The 19,449-nt window shown below is 41.0% G+C and overlaps 1 protein-coding gene across 1 annotated transcript in view; it reads left to right on the plus strand.

Moving 5' to 3' along the window:
- Positions 1 to 19,449, plus strand: part of DEPTOR (DEP domain containing MTOR interacting protein) — a 151,103-nt gene that overhangs the window by 105,810 nt on the left and 25,844 nt on the right. The window contains exons 7-8 of the mRNA XM_060116042.1: positions 1,103 to 1,173; positions 3,200 to 3,304. Of these exons, the coding sequence (XP_059972025.1) occupies positions 1,103 to 1,173; positions 3,200 to 3,304 (176 nt within the window). The remainder of the gene's footprint in view (positions 1 to 1,102; positions 1,174 to 3,199; positions 3,305 to 19,449) is intronic.

A 19,449-nucleotide genomic window follows, 5' to 3' on the forward strand; every position in this document is an offset into this window, starting at 1 on the left:
CGGCCATGGCTCACGGGCCCAGCCACTCCACGGCATGTGGGATATTCCCAGACCGGGGCACGAACCCGTGTCCCCTGAATCAGCAGGCGGACTCTCAACCACTGCACTACCAGGGAAGCCCGAGTTTAAATCTTTTTTTTTTTTTTTTGTGCTGTACACGGGCCTCTCACTGTTGTGGCCTCTCCCCTTGCGGAGCACAGGCTCCAGACGCGCAGGCTCAGCGGCCATGGCTCACGGGCCCAGCCGCTCCGCGTCATGTGGGATCTTCCCGGACCGGGGCATGAACCCGAGTCCCCTGCATCGGCAGGCGGACTCTCAACCACTGCACCACCAGGGAAGCCCCCGAGTTTAAATCTTAATTCTACTTCCCGTTGACTCTGAGGCCTTGGACGGAAGCTATTTAACTTTTCTCAGCTTCTGTTTCCTCCCGAATAGAATAGGGGTAAGGATGAAATGAACCCATTAGTTCTTGTGATGATTAAATAATAGAATATATTTAAAGCGCCTAACATAGCGCCTAGCACATGTTAATTATGCAGAAGAATTCCCCAGTGTTATGATTCAAGGCAAAAGGCAGTGCGTACGCACAATCTGGGGTATTAATAAGGAAATCCGTGCGGCTTTGGTGAATGGGGCATGTATGGTATGATGGGGGAGGGGTTTGTATGGGGTGGAAACGGTTATCAGACGGCCAGAGTCAGGATTTCTCTCTTTTTTTTTTTTAACATCTTTAAGGATTTCTCTTAATTTTGACATGTTGAATGCACATCAAGGTCTAAGAGAAAGAAATTCAGGAACTAGGAAATGTGGTCTTTTCCTTTATAGAAAAAGGTCAAGCTGCTCCTTACCCCACCCCTGGCACTCTTGCTTCCCCTTCCCCTGCTCCCATCTCTGCTTTCTGTAGCTCTGTAAGTTAGGTTTAGGGTTATTTATGTTTGCTAATATTTTCTGCCTCTGGGCAGCTAGAATATAAACTGGGAGGCAGGGGTCTTTGCCACTTTTGGTCACTGGTGTCACACATGAGGCATTCAGTAAATATCTGCTGAATGAAAGAACAGAGGGCTCAGAGGGTCTGTACCTTGACACTGCGTCTGTCTTACAGTGTTAAAAAGACCCGTCACTTCTGAGGAACTCCTGACTCCCGGGGCTCCGTATGCAAGGAAGACATTCACGGTAGGCTCATCATTTGGTTTTTCTCCCGTGCTGCTCGTTTGTCTGGGCCATGTCAACATGGCAGTGTGTCCATATGTAGCTTAGGGACGGAACTGAAAAGCTTCTCCCAATTTCCCTTTTGTTTTGAGCATGATTATAATAGTAGACTTTCTTGACCTTTAGGCACTAAAATGCATTAGGACTTGACATAATTTATTATTAATACAGCATTTAAAATTCCTTTTGATGTGTCCTTAAAAAAAAGATTTCCATTATGTACTTATTCTAATATAATGACAGATTCAAAGGCAGATGGTAGAACAAATCATGCTAATAATCCCTTTTGCATTATAGTTAATTCTAAAAATTATGTAAGACATGAGGGAAGTCTTTAGAGAAAACTATGGCATAGATTGTTCTACCATAAGGAATGACTTTTTTGACAATGTTATCGTGCCTTGAGTTATACAAGCACCTGATTTGGGCGCACTGCGTACCTGTGAGCACCTCCTGACCACCTGCCCTTTCTTGAAGGTCCTTCAGCCTTCCTTCTACTCCTAGGGTCCCACTGGTATTCTTTTATTTTCTTTTTTTGGGGGCCGCACCCTGAGGCCTGTGGAACTTCCCTGACCAGGGATCGGACCCATGCCTCCTGCAGTGGAAGTACGGTGTCTTAACCGCTGGACCACTAGGGAAGTCCCCCACTGGTCTTCTTCAAACAGATTCCATGTTCTCTGCTTGACATCACCTCACCCACTTCCTGTCGACTTGCCTCTGTCTCTTTGTCTCCTCACATGTACATTGACGTCTTCTTTAAAATACTTCTCATCTTTCCTGTAGTCTTCTAATTTTTGTTTTAATACCCCAGGGTGGGGAAAAAGCTTTCCACACTCATTTGTGCTACGAACATTTGTTGAGGACTGCTTCACGTTCTGAGCACTAAGGAATTAAAACAGGATGGGTCCAGTCCTAGCCAGTCAATATGAAAAAAGCACTGGTAATATGTCTGTATCAGGGAAAAGGTAAACTGCACATTTGGAAGTGCAATCAGGTACAATGAACTAATAGCAGCAAACCCTAAAGCCAATGAAGTACCTAATAAAGAACTCCTCAGACAAGCAAAAACTAATAAGAGTTCATCGACACTAAAACCTGCCCTAAAAGTCTTTCTGAGAATGGTCACAAAAACTTCAGTTGCTTCCCTACTTTTCCTCAGTCTCCAGCATTCAAGAGACATTGGGTTGTATTTTTTAGCTGTATTTCTTTTTGGTTTTAAATATCAATGCCAGCATTGCTAGTAATTGACTGTGAATGGCTGTCATCTCTATTTCAGTTGGGACATCTCTATTTCAGTAGAGACATGTCTGGGAGCCACCCAGAGAATGTAACTGGCAATTCTAATTATGATTCTATAAGGAAAGTCACCCTCCAGTCTCAAACAACTTTTGGACCAGAGTCAATTTGTAAATTGTTAACTTTATGTACTTTTTCACTATCTTTTCTTGGTACAGAAAATTGTGTTTCAAGAGAGCCAAGACTCTTCATGGTTTCCCCCCATTAGTAATTGAAATGGTTACTTTAAAGTTCAATGATTGTAAAGCAACTATACTCCAATAAAAAATTTTTAAAAAGTTCAGTGACGTAGCAAGATCATCAGGAAAGTATCCTTTGGATGCAGGGGAAGAGAAATTGGATCTGGAGGGAAATTTCAACCCTATTTTTTTAGATCTTCAGACTTTCCATTTGAGTCTGATATTCAACTGCATAGCAGCCTAAGAAAGAGGCCTTCTGCCAGTTATTTATTGAGTAGTGACCTCACAGAAGAAGCTTCTTTCTGCCAAACAGGTGTTTCTTGACCATGTTTTCTGCACAGAGATATAAGCCTGTGTTTGTGATAGAAGAGTCCCATTCCCCTGACAGGGTAGAGATGAAGTGGAGAAGAGGTATCTCATGGCATGTCTTTAGTCTTGGCTTTTCTCTGTCTTGGAAGGGCGGGCACACTGCCAGGGACCGTCTGCTGATGGCTAATTGTGGTTTTCCTCTCTAGATTGTTGGTGACGCAGTAGGCTGGGGCTTTGTGGTGCGAGGCAGTAAGCCATGCCACATCCAGGCCGTGGATCCCAGTGGCCCAGCAGCCGCTGCAGGAATGAAGGTACCTCCAGTACAGCAGTGTCTAAATACTTCTCGCTTTATTTCATTGTTTGGTGCCATCTGTACTTTCTCCCCCTGCGTGTTTTGGTCCCATTTTTGTCATTTCCTTTTCCCTTTCTGAATGGGGGTGAAATGAAGCCAAGAGTGTATGAGGTAGCAACTAAAAGGATAAGTTTTTCTATCGCTCGGACTATTGCCTTCTTGGTCTCCAAACCTCCCTCGGTATTTTACATTTCTCTCCTGAACCAATACTGAATTTGAAAAAAAGTTTCTTTTTGCTTAAATCTTATACAGTAATTGTACTGCTTTTGTTCAAAGTATATACTTGTGGTGTTTAAGCAGCCAAGACACAAGAAACAGTAAATAGTGAGAAAAAGAGAACAAAAGTTGTGGAGTTTGGAAGAGGAGATCTGGATTATTTTATTGGTTTTTACTACTTACTAGCTCTTTGAACAAGTTCTGCAACATCTCAGAGCCTGTTTCCTCCTCTCTGAAATGATAATCATATTTCATTCTGCTGTTTTATGGATTAAATATGTCGAAACATTTGATAAAGTACAAAGAACTACACAAACATCAAGAAACTGAATGAATTGTGTAAGATTTTTGAAAATAATTTTTACACATTTTTAGTATTAAAGTAATGAATATAGAGTCAAGAAAATTTGGAAAATACACACAGGCAGAAAAAAAATGATAACTGCCTATAATCTTTCCTAGCTTAGAGATAACCACTCTTTTTTTTTTTTTTTTTTTTTTTTTTTTTTTTTTTTTTTCAGTATGCGGGCCTCTCACTGTTGTGGCCTCCCCCGTTGCGGAGCACAGGCTCCGGACGCGCAGGCTCAGCGGCCATGGCTCACGGGCCCAGCCGCTCCGCGGCATATGGGATCCTCCCAGACCGGGGCACGAACCCGTATCCCCTGCATCGGCAGGCGGACTCTCAACCACTTGCGCCACCAGGGAGGCCCGAGATAACCACTCTTTACATTTTTAAGCAGCTCTTTTGAAGTATAATTGACATACATTAAAGTGTATCACTGTTAACATTTTGATTTATATTCTTCCAGACTTCTTCTATGTATGTATACATATATATATATATATATATATATACACACATTGTTTTTATTTGTAAAGAAATATGGTATAAAGGGATATTGAGAGCACTGGTTTTCTGCTTCAAAACACCTTTATCGGGCTTCCCTGGTGGCGCAGTGGTTGACAGTCCGCCTGCTGATGCGGGGGACACGGGTTCGTGCCCCGGTCCGGGAGGATCCCGCATGCCGCGGAGCGGCTGGGCCCGTGAGCCATGGCCGCTGAGCCTGCGCGTCCGGAGCCTGCACGTCCGGACCCTGTGCTCCGCAACCAGAGAGGCCACAGCGGTGAGGGGCCCGCGTACCGCAGGAGAAAAAAAAAAAAAAAAAAAAAAAACCACCTTTATCTAGCACAGTTTTGTTCTGTCATCTGTAAAACATTTCACAGAGGGTATTTATCTCTTGATTATCTGGGGCCATGGGAGGATGCAGAAGGCTTGAAAGCCACAGATAATTCCCCCCTTTATTTCTTCAATACTTTCATCCTCTCCCCTCAGTCCTTTTCCTAGAGCAGTAAACCAGTGAAGCAATGACGTGGTTTGGATCTCCACAGCTCTGGTTTCCAGCACTTACCCTCTGGCAATGGTTTACCTACTAGAAAAGAGAGATGGGCAAGCCGAGAGCAGCTCAAGGGAGCACAGAGAAGAGATTACGGCCAGTCTGGGTAACGGATGCTGGTAGGATTCAGGATTGACTCTGCCCCCTGATTTGAACACCTCCTTCATACAGGGAGGCACAGGCTTGCTGTGTCTTGTGCTCTGGGTAAGTTACAGAAGCCTCGTTGGCTAAGTCCATCTGTATTAGAGGCCCTTCCTACATCCTCAGTATTGCAGTGGGCACAGCACCAAACAAACCCAGAGCAGGAAAGTTGGCCAGGAGCATTTGTATCTGTGCTGAGGCTGAATTTTTCATTTTCTAATGGAACTCTTGGCTGTGGTAAGAGTTTTATATTTTATTCCCACAGTAAAGTACCTCAGTATAAATTATTTCTGGCAGCGTGCTTTGGTTCGGAGCGTGCACTCACTCACATGGGGCTTGAAGCATACTTCCTTTGGGGAAAGCAATGGATTTACATTGCAGCTAAAGACCTTGTTTTGCTTAGCCAGGTGTATTTCATTGATTTTAGTCCATCTTTATTGATTAACATGCATAACTGTTCTAGACATTGTCAGTTGATTTCTTAGTTAACTTCTGAATGTACCTACCCTGATAGATGGGTAACCTGATACACGTTTGTCAGTTTCAGAAGCTAACACTTCATACGGTTTATATTCTTAGTTTCTCAGGGGGTTGTACAATGGTTTTCATATGTTGTAAGGCAGTACAGAATTCAGTAGAACAGCGTTTCCAAAATTGTATTATACAGCTCTCTGGTCCAGCAAAATATCCTGTCCTGAGGTTCTGTGATCAAAACAGTTTTCAACTGCTGCACCGTTTATTCCCCTCTTGGAAATCTACAAAAAGCACATTAGCATACTAAAAATGCTGGGAAATCCAGCTGGGGAAAAAAATCTGTTTAAATTATCTAACACAACATTTATCACTGAAATGAAATCTTAAAATATAGCCCTGTTCTAAAAACCTCTTTTGATCAAATTCTGTATTAGAATGACTGTATTGAGATATTTTTGAAATATACTATTGGTTAAATGAAAATGACAGGGAATACCATGCTCTTCCATGTAATTTACTTGTGTATGTTCATTTAAATCCATTACTTTGTTATAAAAAACACTGAATGAATTCTTTTGTATATTTACCATATGTATTTGTTATAGAATAACTTATATAAAAAGCCCTTTGTATAACCCAGGGGTTCCCAACTCCCGGGCCGCAGACCGGTACTGGTCCGTGGCCTCTTAGGAACCGGGCCACACGGCAGGAGGTGAGCGGCTGGTGAGTATGCGGAGCTTCATCTGCCGCTCCCCATCGCTAGTGTTACCACCCCCGCCCCGGTCCAGGGAAAAATTGTCTTCCACGAAACCGGTCCCTGGTGCCAGAAAGGTCAGGGACCGCTAGTATAACCCAATCCTGAAGGCTTGTTACCACCAACCTGTCACATCGCTGCTGCTCTTGAACTTCAGGACAGCGTGTCTGGTTGTGTGGAGCTCAGCTGGGGGGATGGGGGTGCGCAGCGGGGGTGACCGTACAAGAGTCTGTCCTGGGGAAGGATCTGGTGACCTGGGCAGTGATCAACCTGCTTGGTCTGGGTGGTAGAAATTTCCCATCTGGTCAGAAGCCTCCTTTTAGCACCTCTGACTGGCAAGAGCTGACCCAGGACAGTGAAAGGCATCCCACTTTGCCTTCCATGGCAGTGTCTACGTGGAAGACCAGGCTCACGTCTCAGGTCTCAGCCCTCGTTTTCTCCTACTTTCCAATGTAGACAAAGCTTTACATCTGGGCCTTTGTGACCTTTCCATCTAGCGGAATTTTTCTACTTTTACTGTGGCTGCTTAATTTCACTGCTTTCCTTGCCAAAACGGAAATCGTTTTGTAACTAGTTTTTGTATGTTTACCATTTCTCGCTTTTTTTTTTAATTTTTGAATTCTATTTTATTTATTTTTTTATACAGCAGGTACTTATTAGTTATCCATTTTATACATATTGTGTATATATGTCAATCCCAGTCTCCCAATTCATCCCACCCCCCCACCCCCCGCCGCTTTCCCCTCTTGGTGTCCATACATTTGTTGTCTACATCTGTGTCTCTATTTCTACACTGCAAACCAGTTCATCTGTACCATTTTTCTAGGTTCCACATATATGTGTTAATATACTATATTTGTTTATATCTTTCTGACTTACTTCACTCTGTATGACAGTCTGTAGATCCATCCACATCTCTACAAATGACCCAATTTCGTTCCTTTTTATGGCTGAGCAATATTCCATTGTATATATGTACCACAACTTCTTTATCCATTTGTCTGTTGATGGGCATTTAGGTTGCTTCCATGACCTGGCTATTGTAAATAGTGCTGCAATGAACATTGGGGTGCATGTGTCTTTTTGAATTTTGGTATTCTCTGGGTATATGCCCAGTAGTGGGATTGCTGGGTCATATGGTAATTCTATTTTTAGTTTTTGAAGGAACCTCCATACTGTTCTCCATAGTGGCTGTATCAATTTACCTTCCCACCAACAGTGCAAGAGGGTTCCCTTTTCTCCACACCCTCTTCAGCATTTATTTTTTGTAGATTTTCTGATGATGCCCAGTCTAACTGGTGTGAGGTGATACCTCATTGTGGTTTTGATTTGCATTTCTCTAATAATTAGTGATGTTGAGCAGCTGTTCATGTGCCTCTTGGCCACCTGTATGTATTCTTTGGAGAAATGTCCATTCAAGTCTTCTGCCCATTTTTTGTTTGTTTTTTAATATTGAGCTACATGAGCTGATTATATATTTTGAAGATTAATCCTTTGTTGGTTGATTCGTTTGCAAATATTTTCTCCCATTCTGAGGGTTGTCTTTTCCTCTTGTTTGTAGTTTCCTTTGCTTTGTTTGTAAAAGCTTTTAAGTTTCATTAGGTCCCATTTGTTTATTTTTGTTTTTATTTCCATTACTCTAAGAGGTGGATCAAAAAAGATCTTGCTGTGATTTATGTCAAAGAGTGTTCTTCCTGTGTTTTCCTCTAAGAGTTGTATAATGTCCGGCCTTACATTTAGGTCTCTAATCCATTTTGAGGTTTTTTTGTGTGTATGGTGTCAGGGAGTGTTCTAATTTCATTCCTTTATATGTAGCTGTCCAGTTTTCCCATCACCACTTATTAAAGAGACTGTCTTTTCTCCACTGTATATCCTTGCCTCCTTTGTCATAGATTAGTTGAGCATAGGTGCGTGGGTTTATCTCTGGGCTTTCAATCCTGTTCCATTGATCTATGTTTCTGTTTTTGTGCCAGTACCATATTGTCTTGATTACTGTAGTATAGTCTGAAGTCAGGGAGTCTGATTCACCAGCTCTGTTTTTTCCCCTCAAGACTCTTTGACTATGTGGGGTCTTTTGTGTTTCCATACAAATTTTAAGATTTTTTGTCCTAGCTCTGTAAAAAATGCCATTGGTAATTTGATAGGGATTGCATTGAATCTGTAGATTGCTTTGGGTAGTATAGTCATTTTTACAATATTGATTCTTCCAATGCAAGAACATGGTATATCTCTCCATCTGTTTGTGTCATCTTTGATTTCTTTCATCAGTGTCTTATAGTTTTTTGAGTACAGGTCTTTGACCTCCTTAGGTAGGTTTATTCCTAGGTATATTATTCTTTTGGTTGCAATGGTGAACGGGATTGTTTCCTTAATTTCTCTCTCTGATCTTTCGTTGTTAGTGTATAGGAATGCAGGAGATTTCTGTGCATTAATTTTCTGTCCTGCAACTTTACCAAATTCATTGATTAGCTCTAGTAGTTTTCTGGTGGCATCTTTAGGATTCTCTATGTATAGTATATCATCTGCAAACAGTAACAGTTTTACTTCTTTTCCAATTTGTATTCCTTTTATTTATTTTTCTTCTCTGATTGCCATGGCTAGGACTTCCAAAACTATGATGAATAATAGTGGCGAGAGTGGACATCCTTGTCTTGTTTCTGATCTTTGAGGAAATACTTTCAATTTTTCACCATTGAGAATGATGTTTGCTGTGGGTTTGTTGTATATGGCCTTTATTATGTTGAGGTAGCTTCCCTCTATGCCCACTTTATGGAGAGTTTTTATCATAAATCAGTGTTGAATTTTGTCAAAAGCTTTTTCTGCATCTATTGAGATGGTCATGTGGTTTTTATTCTTCAATTTGTTAATATGGTGTACCATGTTGATTGATTTGCATATATTGAAGAATCCCTTGCATCCCTGGGATAAATCCCACTTGATCATGGTGTATGATCCTTCTAATGTGTTGTTGGATTCTCTTTGCTAGTATTTTGTTGAGGATTTTTGCATCTATATTCATCAGTGATATTGGTCTGTAATTTTCTTTTTTTGTAGTATCTTTGTCTAGTTTTGGTATCAGGGTGATGGTGGCCTCATAGAATGAGTTTGGGAGTATTACTTCCTCTGCAATTTTTTGGAAGTGTTTGAGATGGATGGGTGTTAGCTCTTCTCTAAATGTTTGATAGAATTCACCTGTGAAGCCATCTGCTCCAGACTTTTGTTTGTTGGAAGATTTTTAATCACAGTTTCAATTTCAGTCCTTGTGATTGGTCTGTTCACATTTTCTACTTCTTCCTTGTTCAGCCTTGGAAGGTTATATCTTTCTAAGAATTTTTCCATTTCTCCCAGGTTGTCTGTTTTATTGGCTTAGAGTTGCTTGTAGTAGTCCCTTATGATGCTTTGTATTTGTGTGGTCCATTGTAACTTCTCCTTTTTCATTTGTAACTTTATTAATTTGAGTCCTCTCCCTCTTTTTCTTGATGAGTCTGGCTAAAGGTTTATCAATTTTGTTTTTCTTCTCAAAGAACGAGCTTTTAGTTTTATTGATCTTTGCTGTTGTTTTCTTTGTTGCTATCTCATTTATTTCTGCTCTGATCTTTCTGATTTCTTTCCTTCTGCTAACTTTGGGTTTTGTTTGTTCTTCTTTCTCTAGTTCCTTTATGTGTAAGGTTAGATTGTTTATTTGAGATTTTTCTTGTTTCTTGAGGTAGACTTGTATTGCTATAAACTTCACTCTTGGAACTGCTTTTGCTGCATCCCATAGGTTTTGGATCATCGTGTTTTCATTGTCATTTGTCTCTACGTATTTTTTATTTCCTCTTTGATTTCTTCAGCAGTCTCTTGGTTATTTAGTAACATATTCTTTATCCTCCATGTGTTTGTGTTTTTTACGTTTTTTCCCCTGTAATTGATTTCTAATCTCATAGCATTGTGGTCAGAAAAGATGCTTGATATGATTTCAATTTTCTTATATTTACCAAGGCTTGATTTGTGACCCAAGATGTGTTCTATCCTGGAGAATGTCCCATGTGCACTTGAGAAGAAAGTGTAATCTGCTGTTTTTGGATGGAATGTCCCATAAATATCAATTAAGTCTATCTGGTCTATTGTGTCATTTAAGGCTTGTTTTTCCTTATTAATTTTCTGTCGCTGTGATCTGTCCATTGGTGTAAGTGAGGTGTTAAAGTCCCCCAGTCTTATTGTGTTACTGTCGATTTCCTCTTTTATAGCTGTCAGCAGTTGCCTTATGTATTGAGGTGCTCCTAGGTTGGGTGCGTATATATTTATAATTGTTATATCTTCTTCTTGGATTGATCCCTTGATCATTATGTAGTGTCTTTCCTTGTCTCTTGCAACATTCTTTATTTTAAAGTCTAGTTTGTCTGATATAAGTATTGTTACTGTAGCTTTCTTTTGATTTCCATTTGCATGGAATATCTTTTTCTATCCCCTCACTTTCAGTCTGTATGTGTCCCTAGGTCTGAAATGGGTCTCTTGTTGACAGCATATATATGGGTCTTGTTTTTGTATCCATTCAGCAAGCCTGTGTCTTTTGGTTGGAGTATTTAATCCATTCACGTTTAAGGTAATTATCAATATATATGTTCCTATGACCATTGTCTTAATTGTTTTGGGTTTGTTTTTGTAGGTCCTTTTCTTCTCTTGTGTTTCCCACTAGAGAAGTTCCTTTAGCATTTGTTTTAGAGTTGGTTTGGTGGTGCTGAATTCTCTTAGCTTTTGCTTGTCTGTGAAGCTTTTGATTTTTCCATCACATCTGATTGAGATCCTTGCCGGGTAGAGTAATGTTGGTTGTAGTCTTTTCCTTTTCATCACTTTAAATATATCGTGCCACTCCCTTCTGGCTTGTAGAGTGTCTGCTGAGAAATCAGCTTTTAACCTTGTGGGAGTTCCCTTGTATGTTGTCATTTTTCCCTTGTTGCTTTCAATAATTTTTCTTTGTCTTTAATTTTTATCAATTTGATTACTATGTGTCTTGGCATGTTTCTCCTTGGGTTTATCCTGCCTGGGATTCTCTGTGCTTCCTGGATTTGAGTGGCTATTTCTTTTCCCATGTTAAGGAAGTTTTTGACTCTAATCTCTTCATATATTTTCTTGGGTCCTTTCTCTCTCTCCTCCTTCTGGGACCCCTATAATATGAATGTTGGTGCATTTAATGTTGTCCCAGAGGTCTCTTAGGCTGTCTTCATTTCTTTTCATTCTTTTTTCTTTATTCTGTTCCACAGCAGTGAATTCCACCATTCTGTCTCCCAAGTGACTTATCCGTTCTTCTGCCTCAGTTATTCTGCTATTGATTCCTTCTAGTGTATTTTTCATTTCAGTTATTGTATTGTTCATCTCTGTTTGTTTGTTCTTTAATTCTTCTAGGGCTTTGTTAAGCATTTCTTGCATCTTCTTGATCTTTGCCTCCATTCTTTTAACAAGGTTCTGGATCATCTTCACTATCATTATTCTGAATTCTTTTTCTGGAAGGTTGCCTATCTCTACTTCATTTAGTTGTTTTTCTGGGGGATTATCTTGTTCCTTCATCTGCTACAAAATCCTCTGCCTTTTCTTTTTGTCTATCTTTCTGTGAATGTGGTTTTCCTTCCACAGGCTGCAGAATTGTAGTTCTTCTGCTTCTGGTGTCTGCTTCTGGTGGATGAGGCTATCTAAGAGGCTTGTCCCATTTCTCACTTTTATTTTACCTTTTAATGAGGCTTGGAAAATTTTAAGAAGTGGGTCACCAGTGTGTGGACAGGTCAGGCCCCAGAGTGAAGAGACTGAGTTTCATATTCCCCTCTTAACATTTCTCGACCTTTCCAGACCCAGAGAAGAGCTCTTTGCCTGGTTTAAAGGGAACCCTTCCCCCATGACGAGGGGAGGCTGTCATGCCTGTATTAAAATTTCCTTCTCTAGAAGTTCTGGAAGAACTCCAGAGAAAATGTGTCCTTAGGGAGAGTGATAAGATCCACCCAAATCCTTTTATGGATGGGATGGAGAAGTCTGTGATCTAGCCCCAATTCCCAGAACTCTTCATACTCACAACCTCCTCATAGCTGACCCAGGCTGCTGGGGGTGGGTCAAGCAGCTAGCTTGCAGGAGGGGATTGCTGAGATGTAGGCCAGGGAAGGTTCCACCTTGACTTCAGTTGTAAATGGAATTGAGTTTTAAGTGTTTTGGTCAAAAGACTTTTGCAGCATCTCCAGCTTGTTTGAAGATTTTATTTTTACTCTAGTCCATTTCCCTTCTTTCCTTCCAATTACCTTCTCCTCCTCATGCAGTAATAGCGTATTTGTCCCCAGAGACCAAAAAGGGAACAGATGTTACCAGAGGCCCGAAACTATAATCTTACTTTTCAGTTTTGTCTCAATCAAGGTGAACAAACAAAAGAGAACAATTAATTACACTTTGCTGATAAGTTTCTATATTATTTCATATTCCTGTCCACCCCCTTATGGCCTAGAGAACAACAGCAGTAGTATCATTAGAATTCTCACTTGATCCACCATTTTTTAATTTGGAGTTATTTTTATTTTGAAGGTTCTTTTACCCAAAAAATGAAATCTGTAAACCTCTGGCTTAGAAGACCTTTCCTTGGCATTGCAACTCTAGAATGGAACATGAAATACAGGACCCATCAAGGTTGAGTCAACCCATGCAATGCATTTTCATCTGAAAGAGGTTGTTCTGTATATTTTCCCTTTGGCCACCCTTCACTCATCCTTTAGCAATTCCATACCAGTAACTTCTGGTTCATTTCAACACAATGGGGAAAGGAGGAAAGAAGAGAAAAAAACAATAATTTATTGAGTGTCTTCTGTATGCCTGACCTTGCACCATGCTAGCCCCTTTCTGTACATGAGTCCACTTCATATCAGCAGCTAAATACTAAAATCCTGAAGGAAGAAATAATTCCAGGAGGAATACTTCTATTTCTTACCTCTTTTCATCTGCTTTGAAAAGGAATAAAGTTCCTTCCCCAGAGTAGTCTACTGGCTACAGTCTAATGAATATCACTTACACTTGGCTTCATGTTGCAATCTTTAATGACATCCTCTTTTCTGATTTTATCACGTCAAGTCTAAACCCATTTCTGGGTCACATTCTCTATCATAACTTCATTTTCCCTGATCCTCTAGTAGCTATCTTCCACTCTAGTCAGGGCAGAATTTTTACATTTCACAGATACATCATGAGTGTGCCTAGGTCTTCCCCTCAAGTAAATCTAATTACTTGACTCTGATTGTTAAAACCTTATTGGCTTCCCATGACAATGAAAATAAATTCCAGACACCTTCTATGGCCCTCAAAGAACATGATCTGGGCCCTTTTGATTAGAACATTATCTTTAACCCTGTTTTGCTTGCAACTCCATTGGCCTCAGGCTGAATGACTGGTTCCATTGTTGTCATTCAAGTCTCAGATTCAATGTCAGTTTTTCAGGGAAGACTTTCTTAAATACCCTGTCTTCCTCCAGTTACTCTTTATCATATTACCCTGTCTTATTTTTTCAAGACATAACATTTATCAGAATCAGATAATAGTACTTAACATTTATTATTTATCTGTCTCCAGTAGCTCCATAAATGTACGGACCTTGTTGTCTGTCTTAACTACTATATTCCCAGTACTCAGCACAATTCCCGGCATTTAGTAAGCACTGGAAGCAAATTTGTTGAATGATCCAGTGAATCGGTGCTTCTATAGAAAGGCTAAGGAATTCACTCATTGAACACCTGCATTGTGTTCCCATGCATTTCACACACATTATCTCTTTTATTGTTCTTATACCTTTTGAAGGTGGGGGGGTCATGTTCTCCCTACCTTGCAAATGAGGAAACTGAGACCCAGTTAATCCTTTTCCCAAGGTCACCCAGCTTGTAAATGTTAGAGCTAGGTTAGAACCTGGTCTCTCCACCCCAATGTCCTCATAATGCTTCCTATTGCATTACTTCAAAAAATACAAACCCACGAGGCAGAGCCCAATAGATGATATAGTCCAATAAAACCTTAAACCCTTTGTGAACTGCTATTGGCTGCATGACCTTTCATGTCTCTTGCGTGGAGAATTTGTATTCAATTCAAGATGAATTGTTGCGGTGGTCAGACGTTCACCTGCCTTGGCTTGAAGAAGATCAAATAAATGATGTATATTCTTGGCAGCAGCCCCTCACCTAGGTCAGGGCTAGATCTTGCAGGGTCATCCAAGTGAAAGATGTAACAAAAAATCCACTTCTGTTAGTTTAATCAAACACTTACCAGAGCAAACCATTCAGCCTTCAGACTGTGAAGGAATTTGAGCCATATTTACAAATAAGAAACAAAAGATATCCTTGCTCTTTTCTGGAAAGTTTATTTTTTTCTGGTGGTAATAATTAAATCCTGTGAGAAACAGTATTCAAGTTCACGCAACCCTATGCCAACTCTCAGAGGGATTTCAAGACTCCTGGCTTCTTTTCTTGTTTCCTGCTGTGATGAATTGATGGATGTGGACGTATGGGACCTTTTTGCCCTGTTTGTTTGTTTCTTTGTATGTTTATATGGAGACAAAACCATCTGAGTCAGAGTAAGGAATTAGTGGCCATTGTGTTCTTTTTTTCTCCTTTCAAAAATTCCCATTTCTCATTTAGAAGAAAATGTCAAAATCCTGCTTTTTGATCTTTCCTCCCCATGTCCACAAACCTGTATATTCCATGGAATTTTCCTCCTGAACCAAAAGAGGCCAGGTTGGGCAAACCATCCCAAGTCCCTAATTCATTTAGCCAGGACAGTTTGGGCACTGAAGTAGCAAATGGTGGGATGATAATCAACACATGTGAAAAAAATTGCATACTGTGATATTTTAAAAGTAGTTCCTTTCCAACTGAGTTCAGAAAAGTCATATGTGTGGATAAAAAGGGTTGTCTGACGCACTGTGCTATGTCTTATTCTAGTTGTCAGTTTCTCAGTCAACAGGAAGTGGAAGGGTCAGTGTTCCTTTGCTCATCATTGGGCATGGTGGGCGGAGAGAGATGACCACTCTCTCTGTGGGTGACCCTACCAGCACTAGAGGCCACTTCTCAGGGCCTTAGCTCAGACCTATTTTCTGCTCCATGCCCTTCCTTGGCAGTGAACCATCCCTCATGTCAAGCACTGGCAGCCCTGGAGAAGACAGGGCAACTCTGCACAGTTCTTTGTTCACTTAGTATTTCTTCTTCTTTTTTTGCAGTATGCGGGCCTGTCACTGTTGTGGCCTCTCCCGTTGCAGAGCACAGGCTCCGGACGCGCAGGCTCAGTGGCCACGGCTCACGGGCCCAGCCGCTCCGCGGCATGTGGGATCTTCCCAGACTGGGGCACGAACCCGTGTCCCCTGCATCGGCAGACGGACTCCCAACCACTGTGCCACCAGGGAAGCTCCACTTAGTATTTCTTGACCATCTACCATGAGCCAGATATCATGTTAGGCCTTCATGGGATTTAAGGTCTAAAGCGGGAGAGAGACATTCATCACATAATTCCACTCTGAAGTGTATAATTATAAACAGAGATGAGAGCTGTGAAGAAAAGGACCAGTGCTTCTCATTTGTGTAGAACAGTGGGAGGGATGAGAGGGAAACTTCCCTGAGGGAGGAATGCTTGAGGTGAGACCAAAAGAATGAATAGAAATCAAGTAAACCTAAGTGTATCTGTGTATGTATGCATGCACATGGTTGTAGTGTGTGCAGGTGTGCGCACACACACACACACACACACACAGGGTTTATTCCATATAGAAGAAACCCAGAATGGAACATAGTTCCTTGGAAGAAAAGAATGACAGCTAAGACTTGACTGCAGTGTAAAGAAAATTTTGGAAGGAGAGGTAGCAGTGAGTTAGAGCAGTGTTTCTCAACCTGTTTTTTATTATCTTTACCTTAAGGAGCCTTTTCAAGACAGTTTTTTTTTCCTTACTCATCTCTCCCCCATGAAATGTGGATACCACAGATAACTATATACCTGTTTATGGACTATATGTATGTGCGTATATGTGCGTATACGTTTTATACATAAAAAGAGGAAGATTGTTTTTTCATATGCCAAGAGGTAGGAAAAAAACTACCTAGGTCACCCCCAATGAAAATGCACAAGTTAGGGGAGGAAAGCTTAAGAGATTTATAAAATTGTGTTTTGAATTGAATCATAATTTTCGTACGACAGAACACACAGCTTTTAAAATTTTATTTATTTATTCATTTATTTATTTTGGCTGCACCGCGCAGCTTGCGGGATCTTATTTCCCTGAACAGGGATCAAACCTGCGCCCTCACCACTGAAAGCGCGGAGTCCTCACCACTGGACCACCAGGGAATTCCCAACACAGCTTTTAAGTATATAGTTTAATAGGTTTTGTCAAACGTATGCACCTGTGTAACTGCCAATCAGCACATAGAACATTTCCCGTACTCCAGAAAGTTCCCTCCTGCCTCTTTCCAGTCAGTCCCCTCCCACCAGAGGCAACCACTGTTATGAGTTCTGTCACCAGAAATTACTTTAGACTTAGAGTCAGACAGAATCCTGGCTCCCCTCCTCATGGCTCTGTGATGTTTGGCACATTATTTCTTTTCTCTGGGCCTTTTTCTCATCTGGTAAATGAGGACATATGTGGAGTCCTCCTCACAGGGCTGGTGAGGGAGGTGGGTTACCCTTCCTTCCCCGCAGCGTGACGGCAAGGAATACATCTTGAAGAGGTGTTCCCAGCTTATGGAATAAGTCTGAGCATTTCTTCAATCCTGGAAATCCTTCTCAGATTCCCTGAGCGCCAGCCTTTCCACTCTAAGCTGCCATTTGCCTTGTGACCTGAGAATTCTGCCCAGTCCTCCCACTTCCCCCATGTTTCTGCTCCTAAGCTTGTCTAGAAAGCCACACTCTGCTGCATACTGAGGCTGCAAGGTCCTTTCTGACGGATTTCATCCACTAGCACTTTCAGAAATCTCCCAGAAACTGACATATATACACAACTATGTATAAAATAGATGACTAATGAGAACCTACTGTATAGCACAGGGAACTCTACTCAGCGCTCTGTGGTGACCTAAATGGGAAGGAAATCAAAGAAAGAGTGGATGTATGTATACGTATGACTGATTCACCTTCCTGTGCAGCAAGAAACTAACACAACATTGTAAAGCAACTATACTCCAATAAAAATTAATTTTAATAAAATCTCCCAGAAAATTCCCAGAAGTCATGTCTGACTTCTCCTGGCCATTCTTCTTCCTTTCATCTGACCCATCACATTCCCTTTACTTGTGGCCCATCCCACATTCACCGAGGGCTTAAGTTTCTCGTTTGTGTTTGGCACCAGGTCATGTCATAAAGAGCCCAGGCTTGGGTGTCAGACACCAGATGTTTGAGGCCCAACTTCACCACTTTCATAGGACCCAGGATAACTATTTAAACTCTAGGCCTCAAATTCTTCGCCGCCTTTTTTTTTTTTTCGGTGCGCGGGCCTCTCACTGTTGTGGCCTCTCCCGTTGCGGAGCACAGGCTCCGAACACGCAGGCTCAGTGGCCATGGCTCACGGGCCTAGCCGCTCTGCGGCATGTGGGATCTTCCCGGACTGGGGCACAAACCCATGTCCCCTGCATCGGCAGGTGGACTCCCAACCACTGCGCCACCAGGGAAGCCCTCACCTTCTTTTTTTAAATTGATGTATCGTTGATGGACAATATTATTTACGTTTCAGGTGTACAACATAGTGATTAACAATTTTTAAAGGTTATTCTCCATTTATAGTTATTATAAAATTGGCTATATTCCCTGTGTTATACAATAGATTCCTGTAGCTTACGTATTTTATACATAATAGTTTGTACCTCTCAATCCCCTACCCCTATTTGCCCTCTCCCCTTAAATTCTTCACCTTTAAAATGGCACTTATAATAGTTACAATTAAATGAAATGTGTCCTAGCGCAGTATCTGGCTCATAATAAACAATAAGTATTTGTAGGTGTCATGTATTATATTGCTTGTTAGAATCTTTGTGTTGGTCTTCTGGCTGACTCTCGCTTAAATAAATTTATATTTACAAACACAAAACGCAGAGTAACAAAACAGTAGCCAAAATGGGATATCATGGGAAGCAGAATCTATGTAATCATATGTTTCTGCCATATTGCAGCATGCCATTACAATTCTATCACTTTCTTAGAAATGCTAAATCTCTGTTTCTCATCTTAAAATGGCAGTGTTAATTGCTTCATGGCATGACTGTGAGGATAGATAAGGAAATGTGTATGAAGTATCAAGCCCCTTGCCTGTCACATAGTACCATTTAGTGAGCATCAGCTAACGTATTTCATCAAATATAAGGTGCATTGATCATAAGATGTGACCCGATTTCAGAGTTGTTAAAAGGTGCATCTGAAAATGAGTGATTATTGGCATTACATCAAATTTCAGCCCTACTGACTGCTGTACACATATCAGTGGGTTTGTTTTCACATCTTGCTAAGCTTTTTAACACTGAGGTGAAACTAAACACTTTTAATCAGAACTGTAGAAAAAGGAATCTTTTACAAAGCAAAGACATGGGAAGTGTTAGAAATAACTTGGTATAATCCTGAGCTGTTCCTAAGTAGATCTGCTATGGGACCTAATACTGGCTTTCTTTGTGCTGGATCCCTGGAGACAGGAAGAAGGGCAAGTACTGAGAAATGGACAGCCCTGGGGCCCTCGGGTCTTCATAGATGAGGTGGTAGCTTTATTTTTCTGGGTCACAACTAAATAATTAGTGAGCACCAAATCCTGTCAGCCCTCTGAAAGACTCCACAAAACCAGTTACCCCAAGACTGTCTCCAGGTATAAAGTCAGGGACCTCCCCAAGACTGACCTGTATCTGGAAGAAATTCAAAGATGTCCCAACCCAGGTAGGACATCTCGTTCCAAAGCTGTACTCCTGGATTTATCCATAAACAATCCAAGTATCATGGGAAGTAAAGATCAATATAGTACTGTCTTTACTGTCTCCACTTGTGTGTGACTTACAGAAGATTCCACAGGTTAAGGCTATATATCAGTTACAATTAGCTCCCTTTATGAACGAAGTACAATCTTCATGAACAGTGGTTAAGATTAGTATTTCTTTTTTTTAATTTATTTATTTC

Source organism: Mesoplodon densirostris, chromosome 13, assembly GCF_025265405.1.
Source record: "Mesoplodon densirostris isolate mMesDen1 chromosome 13, mMesDen1 primary haplotype, whole genome shotgun sequence".
Lineage (NCBI taxonomy): Eukaryota > Metazoa > Chordata > Mammalia > Artiodactyla > Ziphiidae > Mesoplodon > Mesoplodon densirostris.